General features: G+C 31.8%; 2 protein-coding genes across 2 annotated transcripts in view; one reads left to right on the forward strand and one right to left on the reverse strand.

The window, feature by feature from the left end:
• The window catches only part of Traf6 (TNF-receptor-associated factor 6), a 25,654-nt gene extending 20,015 nt beyond the window's left edge, over nt 1-5,639 (reverse strand). Inside the window, exons 1-6 of the mRNA XM_088228044.1 lie at nt 5,546-5,639; nt 5,362-5,419; nt 5,130-5,266; nt 2,574-2,892; nt 1,806-1,981; nt 536-790 (exon numbers count right to left, since the gene is read on the reverse strand). Of these exons, the coding sequence (XP_088084170.1) occupies nt 536-790; nt 1,806-1,981; nt 2,574-2,892; nt 5,130-5,266; nt 5,362-5,403 (929 nt within the window). The 5' untranslated portion in view covers nt 5,404-5,419; nt 5,546-5,639. The remainder of the gene's footprint in view (nt 1-535; nt 791-1,805; nt 1,982-2,573; nt 2,893-5,129; nt 5,267-5,361; nt 5,420-5,545) is intronic.
• Nucleotides 5,640-7,925: 2,286 nt separating this feature from the next.
• LOC148280642 (transcriptional adapter 1-like) lies at nt 7,926-13,019 on the forward strand. Its single transcript, XM_088228047.1, has 3 exons — nt 7,926-8,676; nt 10,362-10,609; nt 12,705-13,019. The coding sequence occupies exons 1-3, from the start codon at nt 8,155-8,157 to the stop codon at nt 12,853-12,855; spliced, it is 921 nt and encodes a 306-aa protein (XP_088084173.1). The 5' UTR covers nt 7,926-8,154; the 3' UTR covers nt 12,856-13,019.
• The last annotated feature ends 25 nt before the right edge of the window (nt 13,020-13,044 follow it).

Raw genomic sequence — 13,044 nt, forward strand, 5'->3', positions numbered from 1 at the left:
AATAACATGTACATACATAAATGAGAGATGTACAGGTCAGAACTTATTATAACAATATGGACAAGTATGTGCATTAAATATTCTAATAGAAATAAAACAAATGATAACAAAGAAGGGAAGTGTAGGAAATGGGAGGAAGATAATTTTATTCCAGAGGTTTCTTATAACAAATTGAAAAAGAGAATCATTACAACTCCTGATAATTTCAACGACGTAAGCCAACCTCTGCCATGGAGTGGGACCATAAGAAGTATGTAGAATCAATATTATATATATTTTTAAAATTGCATCTTATAATTTAAAAAAAAATAAATTTGGGACCAATTTCAATAAGTTGCAAAAAAAGCCGTGTTAGAAAATAGCAAACAAGTTATTAAACCTCTGATCCGGAATCAGCGACATTACCACGGGACTACAACCTATCTCGAATTATGATAATTATTTTTTCATACAAATATTTCAATCATATAAATAATTGAGATTTACTGATTAACTAATAATTGAGAATTTTTATAAGAGAAAATAGTATAATTACCTGTAACCATTGGGAGTAGTATAAAACCCTTGGCTATAGAACATTTGTGACGGGTTACGAACCATATGCTCTAGCTTGCTGTTGAATGATTCGATCTTCCATACATAGAAGCCCATGCAGTAGCGCAGAGAAAGGTCTTCAAAGAACCTTCGCTGGCTGCTGGTTATAGACTTTAACACACGTGACATGTTACCGATGGTGATATCTTGTTCTTGATTCTGCTGTTCTAGTATGATGACCTTTTCAAATAATGACCTAAGAATACAAAATTTTAATTTTATTTCAAATTAAATACACACATTCTACGCATTTTTATTTATTTGTCTTTTTTTAGTTTCTACTAAATAACTACCAAAATCTGCATTTAAATTAATTAATTCGATATTGGTCTTTAATAGGTAAAAGCCGGGTTGCCCAAAGTTTTTCAGCAACGGATCACTTCGCAATTCTGAAATTTCAACGGAACACTAAGCTTATTTTTTATGTTGGGTAATTCATAACAGTAAAAATAAAAACTTTTATAAAACATTTATTATTTATTTAGTACTTATAAAAATTCACATAAAAATATGCGTGAATAAAACTCTAGATGACTCAGATGATTTTAAGTTCTTGAATCTCAAATTCGTTGTTTTCGTATAGAATTACTCCAACTGTTTTAAGAAAACCTATTCAGGCTCCGTGGAATAGTGATGTTCCGCGGAACATAGTTTGGAAAACCCCGAGTTAGAGGAAATAAAAGTAAAGAAAGAGATAGTTAATGTTTCTTCAGACATATCATCTTTGATAGTGGATGGGAGATGATTCTGCGGTGAAGCCATAAAGAAATTTATAAAGAATGAGGAATGAGAAAGTTTAGTGGTTTATATATTTTTTCTTTGTTAATAGACTATCAAACTAAGCCAAACAATTTTATTTTTATGTATCGTATTATCAGAGTTATGATTTTTTTAAACTTATTCAATTTTGAAATTACTCCGCCTGTGACATCGCAAGTTTTCTACGGTGAGTTCTGCTGATTGATGAATTGGCTTCCTGTAAACTGGAAATCTATCGTAACACTCATCGTTGGTTGATTCACGAGGAGTCTTGATGTCATTCAAAGTAGTTCATTTTTATTATAACAGAGGGAGGCCTATGTCCTGCAGTGGACCAACATGGGCTGATTACGGTGAAATCAAAATTTAATAATAAGTGTTTGTAGAGTGACTTTGTTATTTTTTGTCAATAAAGTGTTGAAAATGTACAAATAAAATTAAATAACAGTTACCTTATGAGAGCCTTAACGGTCATAGCAGGTCCGCAGTTATCTAAAGCTGTGGCATTTTCACTCTCCTGCTTTTCATTGGGGTCCCAAAATGATGTCGCCTCATGTTCTAACTGGCTGGAACTAGTTTCAGCGAGATTTTGATCTAGTTTTAGAGTTGAATAGGCAGTCATAAGTAACTAAAAATAAAGGTACATAAATACATAAGTATGTGAGTAGTTGGTAAATCTACTTAAAAATTAAAGCTAGTTACTTCAGTATTTGTTATTTACTTTAATATGAAAAAACCTTTTATAAATATTTTTTAGCAAATTTTCATGATAAACTCCTTGGGTTAAATTCAGAACTTGTCTACAAAGATTTAGAAATACTCAAAACATTGTCGACAAAACCATTTGGTCAAATATTTATATTTTTAAGTGTTTTTAGACATTGCGTAGATGGAATAATAATTTGGATGAATATCACTCTCAACAATAAAGATTTCAGCTCTTTTACTTCACAAAAATAACAGATACAAGAATTGAAGAAACATGAATGTTCAAACAAAGGCAGAATGGTTAACCTGGGATGGCTAGTGTCACGGAATCATGAATCATCACCATACGAGGCGGATTTGTTTCCACTCGATTTCCATAGTCAAGATTTTTACCTGAGAGCAGCCACCGAGTCAAAATCACTCGTCCAGGATTCTGGTTCTATTTTACACACACAATTGTATTCTTCACCCGCCTGGGCACAGAGTTAATTAGTAAAATGAAAATGACTCACTCTTAAATGGGTCTGTATATTAGTATCCATATGCCTGGCCAGGTACTCTTCATTTTTCAAGATAAAATCACACCCCAAGTCCTTAAATGAGCAAGGAATCTTATTTTCCCTCAGGCTGGATCGGTTTGCTGAGTTTCGGTGCTCACAAATATTGACGTGTTGTTCCAATTCCAGTAGGCCCAACTGCACGGGACAGCCATTCATGGCAAAGGGACACACCACCCTTTGTTGAAGGATTTCTCTCTTGGTAAAGTTATCAGGGAAAATATCCACATCTTTTCTTAATTTGAAATTGTCTATGGGACAGAAGTCTTTACCCCTGTAAAATTCAACTTAAATTTTGAAAATCCTATTTCTATAAAGAAAACAATAATTACATGAAATGTATCATAAATGAATAATAAAATTCTTATGAAATATCACATTGTCTTGGTGGCAAAAAGACCCAAGCAAAAAAACCTAATATCTCTTTATAACCAACTGTTTTATAATGTTTTTTTTTTTTAATTTGTAGCAAGTACAAGGTATATCCAGAAACTAAGTTCCGTTTAACAGGTTAAAAAAAACAAGTACATATTCAGAAAAAAAAATTATTGTAAAAAACTCGTTAGACCTTAAACTTATTTTTTACTAACTTTCACCATATTGTAGGCACTTTCCATAGGCGCAGCACAAGCTTTTGTAAATCCTCTTTATAAAAGGATACCTTCCTCTTCATAAAAGGTAACGCCCACTGTATGCGTTGTCGTGTACATTATCATGAAAACATTAAACTGTCTCACCCATCTCGTTACCATTGAATCACTTATCACATGTTATTCTTACACCTCACAGATCTGTTGATTAATGTGGACTGGTTTAATGTGCTTCGCATTAAGGAAACTAATTAAAGACCTTATCTCACAAGTGACTGGATTTTCAATTTGATTCGGCATTTCAAACAACCAACACAAAGCGTACATAACAGCCAGCTAACTCATAACGGCGTCATCTCCTTTTCTATGGGTCAGGGTAGGTATCCCACACCACCCATCGGGCTTTCCCTTTGTATTTACCATGAACATCAAATAAATATAGATAAGAATAGGGAGATATTGTCAATCTTTGGCACATGCTATCTTTAACTGCTGAGTTTGCCATTACAAACTAACACCAAATAATATCTTATCAATAAAAGAAAAAAAGACAATATATTAATACCTTTTATTCCAGTAAAATGGCTAAATAGTGCAGAGCCAATTCTACCATATATAACAAAAACATATTTCATTTTCTTGTAACAATTAATAAAGTCACTGCTAACTAAGTCAGATTTTTGTGGATAATAATAATAATAAATTTGGCAGATTTTTATAGCACCATTTTTATGAAAAATCACCTCAAGGGCGCTTTACAATTGTATATGTAAACTTACATTCTAACTTAGCTAAAGTGACATATTTTCTGATTTAAAATTGAGGGTATAATAAACTAAAGAAGTGAGATTTTAGTTGGGATCTGAACTGACTGGGACTGTCGATGATTCGTAAGTTTGAAGGCAATTGGTTTTAAGCAGAGGGGCCAGCAATGGCAAAAGCATGTTCTCCGAATCTAGTGTTTGGGGAGCGCCGGATATCAACAAGTTTTCCTCTGCCTGAATCAAATGCTGATCTAAGAGTAGATCTTCTTTGACATGTATCTTGACGCCATTTCATAAAGGGATTTGAATACTGTCCAGCAAAGCATGTATTTTATTATCTCTGGGCTTTTAGATGATGTAATAACAATAACGGAATTTAGAATGCTGTGGCTCGAGATTTTAAAACCTAAATATTTAAACTTTTTGTTTTATAAACAGATAAATATGTTCTAATCAGGAATTCCCGCTGCCACTATGGTTGCATCCTCTGCGTAGCATGTAATGTAAACGACCCTATCTCCTTAGTTATAGATCTACCCCTTCCTCCATTTTTCAATGCGTTTTTATATATTTAATTTGTTTGTGTAAGAAAAGGTTTATAGCTCATATATTATTGTGTTATATTTAGTAATAAAAGTGTTAAAGTTGCTTTATTTGTTGATCTTAATATGTGCTTTTAAAAAAAAAATATTGAATTAAAAATTATTTGTGATGCAAATGCCGATTGATGCAAAGAACGAATACCGAGAAAGACATGGCTCGACTAAATCCAACCTACACTTGAAGATGGACATGTCAAAAGTCAGAATGTAAGAGAAAATGTATGTAGAGGAAGCGATGTCTGTATGGAAAGACAAAGTGATATGGTACTATCCTCTGTCTACCATTACGGGGAAATGACACGAGGATTTATTAGTTTATTCTGAAGATTGTTATACTTTCTATGAAAAGAAAGAAAATGGAAATTTCCACATTGCCAGACGCCATTTTTTCATCCAAAGACATCTTTTAATATACAATGGTACAAAGTCTTAATTCACACATTTGATATTTCTGATATGTTGACATTGTGTACATAGAAGAGTTTTAAAGATATTTACAATAGTATAAAAGTTTATCAACTTAAAACATGAATGTTTAAACTGGTTAAAACTTACTGAAGCCACGCCAATATGCACTCCCTGCAAAACCGATGTCCACAAGCTGTCAATACTGGCTCTTGCAGCCAATTCAAACAAATTGAACATTCGTGTCGAGATTCTGGTTGTAAATCCAAATTCCTATCGGGCAATGCCTAGAAACAACAGACAAGTTGGTTTTGTTTAAATAAAAATAACACCAAGAGATACATTTGAATGATTTGGTAAATATATGTACATATTTACTTACTGCTAAGTTTTCTTCCGCCGTTTCTCCGCGTGATTGTTCCATTTTCAATATTTTTAGGCTACAATATTTTATTTAACATTTATAAAAAGGTTTCAAAATCGAAGATTTACTCATTTTTTACAAAAATTGGCCGTAAGTCGTGAGTCATTACGAAAAAACGAATAAAAATAAAGTTTTGAGTCACCATTGAGCAGTTTTGTTGTTTTGCTAATGTTTTGAGTTTTGAAATGCACAGATTAGATATAAAGCAGTACAAAATTGAACCTACTGAAATACTGAAAGTTGAGTCATGATATAGAAAAGATAGCGACGCGACGTCCATCGCGGAAATGAAAAATGTAAAAATCGATTAGTGATATTCGATTATGTTAAATTTTTAAATAATAATTTAGGAGCGTTTTTGTGCTCAGGCATAACTTCAGATAATCAATTAGTTACTTAATTAAAATTATGAAATTACTATGAAATTTAGGTTTATAAATATTATTTTATATGTGATATTGTAAAAATATGAAATCTTATAAAAAATAGTTTTTTTGGCTGATATTATCATATTGGGGAAAAGAAAAAAGATTTTTTAGAACCGAAAGCATTATGTACCTATAAACAATAATATTTTTTGCTACATAATACATACTGACTTTTTGCGCTAAGCCAACGCTAAAAATCGGTGTTGCTAGAACACCCCAGTTGGGAGGTGAAAAAGTAAAAAAAAACTAAGAAGATGATCTATGATAATACATTTAACTTATGGCTGCTTATGATAATCTGCGGGGCAACTTATAAACCTGGGCACATCGATACATGATAGCAAAAATTTTATTGTCTTTGAATTTCATAGAGTTTTAACCATCGAAAAAAAAGAAGATTGGAAATTCGATCAACTGAGAGCTGAAATTAGATGTGTATTATTTTCATAGATTGTCTATTACAGAAAAATTCTTCTTCTTTCTTCTTACAGAAAAATACGCATTTTTATTTTTTGTAACTAAAACATATATTGTAAATTAGAAGAACTAATAATATAGAATATACACGAACAATAATATTAAGGAAAATACAAAAATAACATTTAATACGTTTAAAAATGTATTATTAAGTGTTACAAATATAATCCATAAACGGGATAGCGATTAAAAATAATTGGAAAAAAATTGCGATTAATACATAAACATATTAAAATAAGAATTATACATAAACATATTAAAATTATAAGTATACATATACAAAAATAGGAATTATACATGTACAAAAATTATGTTATAACTAGGCGGCTACCTACACTGATATATTTCGAAACACCACGCATCTCGGCTTCGCCATGAATTTCTTATAAAACAATTTCGTCACGTGACAAAGTCGCCCCTGAGTAGCGCCTGCTAACGTCACTAAGCAAAAACATCCTCGTTTTTATTACAATATTTCGGCTACGCCATGAATTTCTTAACGTCACAAAGTCGCCCCTGGGTAGCGCCTGCTAACGTCACTTAACAAAAACATCCTAGTTTTTATTACAATATTTCGGCTACGCCATGAATTTCTTAACGTCACAAAGTCGCCCCTGAGTAGCGCCTGCTAACGTCATTTAACAAAAACATCCTCGTTTTTATTACAATATTTCGGCTACGCAATGAATTTCTTATAAATAAATTTAGTCACGTCACAAAGTTATTTCCTGAGAAGCAGCTTCTGACATAAATCAACAAAAACATCATCATTTTTATTGTGCTTTTTCTGATGCGTAACAAATATAATTTAAAAAAAACAGCGCTCTATATTCTAACCCAACCTGTTCAAATAGTTCTTAAATAAAACCTTTTGAATAAAATAATTAAATAAGTTATAAATCGTTGATTTCATCTAATCTTTGAAACGTATTTAAAAATAAATACATACTATAATATATCAACAAATAGTAAAATATGAAAATACTGAACGTGGTTTTATTATTGAATAACTCTGCAAAATTTATGGTCATTATTAAGTTTTTTGTCTATTGGAAATGTTAACTAGTGTTGTAGTGGTCAAACTGACATTTGGAAAACAAAGTGACCAACATATAAATATTTAATTCTATGGTGACCAATCACACTTAAGTACGAATTTCAAAAGTGATAATTTTATTTAACAAACCAAATAACGAATTCCATTCAATTGGAACCGTAAAAGATGGTTAAGATTATCAAAAATATTTTTTCGGCACTGTACACATTTTGGAAATCATTTTAGATTAAATATCACAGTAAATAATTACTTTGTTCTAAAAATATATGATTAGGTACGTCTTTAATTACGATCTAGAAATTAAACGTCAAAATTTTCGCCTTTGAAAAATTGTAATCGACCCGTGAAAAAATACAAATAATAACAAAATATCGCTAATAGTAATTAAACCTAGATGTGCTAAAAATCCGAATGGCCAAATTATATTATTTATTATTATTAGAATTATTGACATGACATGTATTTCAACCATAGCTACATTCACATTGCTTTATTTCTGAATAAGATGCATGCGAGTTCAACGGTTATGTTTTTCTATGGTTATGCCTACTGCCATCTGTCATGTATCAAAGTGCCCAGGTTTATAAGTAACGCCCAATCTGCGATCTGTGCAGAGCAAATCTCTGCTTGTGGTAGTCTCTGGTTTTGACAATAATATGAAATATGACGTTTATGAAAATGTAAATAAAGTTGGTTCTCTTTACGCTATTTTCTGTACCTATTCTTTATGTAAATATATATTTCAAATTTATAATGTGTAATTTGTAAAGTTAAATTGTAATTTAAAAAATGACGAACGAGACTCTTAGTGTGGCTAGAAAATCACTCACCGATATTCTAGGCGAGAAAACAAAATGTTACTTCGATCACATGAAGATGTGGTTTAAGATGAAGATAACTAAAGAAGATTTTGATATGGAAGCTCGCACATTGTTGGCGCCCGACCAGATTCATTTGCATAACAAGTTTTTCCTCGCGATTTTGAATAAGGTTGAAGGATTGGCTGAAGTTACTTCGGCGCCGGAAAGAAGTACCTTGCATACCACCCGCAGTAGCAGCAGTAACAAGAAGCATAGACACAGTTCTCGCAGCACTTCGGACAAGTCTAACTTCGAGCCGGTAGATATATTGGATTACGTAGCGCCCGGCTCACCGCCAGGAGCTGGGAGTGATCCATTAAGATATGCTGCACAGGAATTGTTTCTCCCTGATCATGCTCTAGTAACTGGTCGCTTTATGATCACAGCCTGGGAACAAGGACTGGAAGGGGCTGATGATGAAACCATTGATCTTATTGTCTCAGCAGTACAGGTAAATTTTCAATTAATAATCTTATACATATTTTGATCATTTGAACACAACAGGCCAAGAGTCACAATTACAGTAGTGAATCTGCTAATCTTATACATATTGATCGATGTATGTAGGGCATGTCATCGTCCCAGTTCGTTTTTGTCAGATAACAAAATACAAATCTGCAGAAATAGAGCTTTAAAGTTTTTTTGTTACGAAATAGGTATAAATAATGACCACAACACCAGAAAAAAATTGCTAAAAAAACCCCTTAAACAATTAAAAAAATATTTCTAATCAAATAAATAAAAGGTTTTCTCAGAACTCCTGTACACTTGACTCAATTTTGTCAAAAATGGTCTGTTAGACAAAACGAACTAAAGCGACGGTTTAACAACTAAAAAAAATATCTGAACGCAGTAAATTCAGGACTTTCTGTAAATAAAAAAAATCAATTGAGTAAATTACAGCGCAAAACACTTAGCACTCTTTATATCATTCACTTTGGAAAATGTATATAGACTTTTTTGCAATTTAATTTATTAAATATATTCTGTGTACATTTTATGTACAAGTTGTTAATTTTTTTTTGTTTGTTGCATAATAAATTTGATGCTTTTGCCAATGTCATGTTGAATTATTTTATAAACAAACTGGTTTGCAGTACGCGACCAGGCCCAACCGTCGAGTCAGCAACATAACTCCCAGCAGAGGTGCGAGTGATGTTTCGGAAAAAACTTAAAGCCCACTTTTTCTCTAAATCATTTGAATAAATCCGTAGCACGTGACAACAAAATAAATTATTTTAATTCAATTACAAATTTAAAAGCTTCAATTAAATTAACTTAACAATAGAATCACCATGGAAAGCGCCCTTGAGGTATTTTATTACGAAAATGGCGCTATGTAAGTTATCCATAACTAATTAATTAATACGTAAGTCCAGATCCACAATAGTTCTCTCCTTGTTAAAAAACTAAAAAGGAGAATTCCTTGACAAAACGATCAATCCTCCACCCATACTCATTCTACTGTAACCTATCTAACAACAGGCCCCAGTTGTGCACTACAAATCGATTCCGTTATTTAAAAAAAAAATAAGTAAAAGATATATTGATGGATTCTTGCTCGGTAAGATGAGTTGGATATTTGTAAGAAGAGATATTAGTGGGGCCAAAGTCTTGAAAAAGGTTGACATTTGGTCATTTATTGTGCAAACAAAGAATACGTGGTTGAGATCTTCTTCATTGGTATTTTGACTGTCTAAATCTTTATAAGCAAGTACTGGATTTAATCACCTAGGAAGTTTATTAAAATTGAGAGACTTGAAACAAAAACTAAAATTGACAAAATGGAATTATGGAAGTGTGTGAATTCATTTATTTATTAAAAGCATTATACATACATTAGTTGATTACAGAGACACAGTTTATAGTGACAAAACCAGGAACTACCTATGCCTGTGAATAGGTTAATTAATAGTTTAATTACTATGTACTATTTTTTTATTTATATTATGTAAAACTATTTACTTGTTATAGTGTATTTTTTTGTATTGACATATATATCTTGTACAAAACATTCACCATTTTGCATATATTTTGAAACTTCCACTAAGTTTCCGCGATATATTTAATAACTGTGTTTTGTTCAATTGGTTTCAATAGTTTACCGTGAAATAATGAGAACTTCTTACATTTCAGGTGTTTCTGAAGAATATTCTGACAGTTGTTATTACGCAAAGAAAGGGCTACAAAGTGAGAGAGGATAATTTCGTCCACGACATCGGGAGCGATGTGCCAAACATGTGGCTCCGGAACACGGCCAATCTGGCGGATCCTGCGCAGCGCCCCCCTACAGACCTGGATGAGACTAATGAGAACCTGGTGCCGACCTGCCCCCTAACAATGGGGGAGATGGAGCAGGCCGCTGCATTCAATATGGCCTGCAGGTAATTTGCTATTACGAAATCAATTTGAATATGAATTGAGATCTGATTGATTCTTTTTCAAAATACAGGACTTGAACGGGGACATATAAAATATAGATATTTTAACCGAGATAGAGAATATGTGATCACCGGGCGGATGAAGAATACGTTTCTTTGTATGAAATAATATACATAAATGGTATTGTCAAGACATTAAAATATTCTAAAATAAGACTCTTTGCGCAGACGATTTCTTACTAAATATATATCGAGAGAAAATTATAAAACAGTAATTGACAAACTGAATCATGATCGTAATCCTGAAAAGGGAAATCAAGTGGAGAAAAGTTTAACCCGTAAGGTAGTGGTTAGCGTGTTCGCCTACTATGCTTGAGGTCCTGGGTACGATTCCTGGGAGGGTCAACATAAAATATTTGTTTATATGGTACTTTACACTAGTGACCGACCGAAACAAGATTTTTAGCCGAAACCGAAACCGAATTTCAGCCTCGGTTCTAGTTTTGGCCAAAACCGAAACTTATTTAGATAAGTTAAAAGTAACTTCAAAATGCCCAAAATTAGGTGTCTTTGTTGTTAAACCTTATGAGTTCATTAAAATAAGTGTTAAATAAAATACACAATGAAATAAAAAGCACACATTTAATAAGTAAATTAGTTTATTTTTGGCGCTTTTTTGTTCGTTGTTATATTATACATATAACTTATATGTAACAGCTCTTCAATGTACGCTATAGGAACTTCAACTTATTAAACATAAAGGAAATACAAAAATAAAGATCTCGGAACTCACGAGAACTTAAGAGTCACGAGCCATAAGATGCACCCGAGTACAGTCGAACATAATTCGACACATCCCGACCGCAAGTTTCGGCCAATTTTTGGCCGAAACTGAAACCGATACTTCGGTCGGTCACTATTTTGCGCTGCATTATTTCACTTTCCCTGGATTAGCACCAAAAGTGTATTACCGGTCACCTTATTTTCCCGTAACACATTATCGAGGTACACTGCGTGTACTTTTCCAATGCAGTGCCAGGTGCGGATTGAGGTTTGATGATGATGATGGAAAACATTGTTAGTCAACCACTACACTACAAGGTGGACTTTTCTCCACTCGATTTATTTTTTCAGTATTTTTTCCTGAGAGAAGCTATCAAGTCGAAAACATTCATCCAAGGCTCAGTGTTTGGTACTAATTCTTCATTTCATTTCGTCGAGTCTTTTGTTTTAAATTGTAATAATTTTTTTTTTTTTTTTTCATTTTAAGTTTATTTATTTTCACCCGTGTCTGTATTGTTATATTTCCATATTTTTACTTTACCTTAATTTATTGTTTTTTTAAAGATTCTTTGGCGTACACATTAATTTATTTTTTTAAATTTGTCCACCTGTTGATTTTTTGGTTAATTGCATGATTATAGAATTTACGTTTTGGTGACTTGTAAGCAGATATGGGTAAATTACAATGTAATTGAATTATTTATCTGATTGATAATCAATTTAATTTTAAAATAATCTAATTCAATTGTATTTCATTACATGGTAATTTAATTACTTAGGACAAATTGTAAAATTTGTTATAATGTATTTGATTACAACGTAATCTAAATTTTATGTTTGAAGCACTAACTTTGTGGTTATTCATTATAATAAAGTAAGGATAAAACTACTTTGTTTTTAACCACTTACTTTTTTTTTCTACCTACCGGTTTCAAAGCTACATAAGCTTCTTAATCAAACTATTATTAACTAATGAATTCTATCCTATTTTTAAAAAATTCTATCCTATTCTAACATATTTTGGAGCTAATAAGTTTTGTCATGTTGTTCTTCTAAAAATGGAATGTGTGAAATGATATGGGCACAATCTTTAAAACTAGACAGGATTTGACTAAAGGAAATATTGTTTATTTTGTTATTTATTATTTTTTCTTATCACAAATCATTTTTTTAATTTCTAAGATTTCCAAGTTGTTCAATTTTAATATTTTATTTTCAACACAATGAACTTTTAATCACCCAAAATCGTGTAAAAAATATGCATTTAGAAAATCATAAAATAAAGAATATTTTTAAAAAATGTGTTTTTTTTTAGTGTACCGCAGTTGAAAAATCCCAAAGAAAGAGTGTCAATGCTGGAAGTATATGAAGCTTTAAAAATCCACAAAAACGTTATAGCCAGCCATTCTGTGTATGCCGTAAACATGGAGAGAATAGCAACAAATTTATGCCACCCGAGCTACTGATTTCCTACACGTTATGTGTCTAATGTGTAAGTTTTTGTTATTTTAATCTTAATTATGATAAGATATTAGTAGATAATGTTTCAGCTTTTGTACTATAATTACATGTTATCGAACCATTTACAAATATTATCATATATTGAATTATAGACTTTCCGTGACATTGATTCATTTGAATTTTTTATAATAAGT

The sequence above is a fragment of the Micrasema longulum genome, unplaced genomic scaffold (assembly GCF_059751315.1).
Source record: "Micrasema longulum isolate JH-2025_06_02 unplaced genomic scaffold, ASM5975131v1 h1tg000559l, whole genome shotgun sequence".
Lineage (NCBI taxonomy): Eukaryota > Metazoa > Arthropoda > Insecta > Trichoptera > Brachycentridae > Micrasema > Micrasema longulum.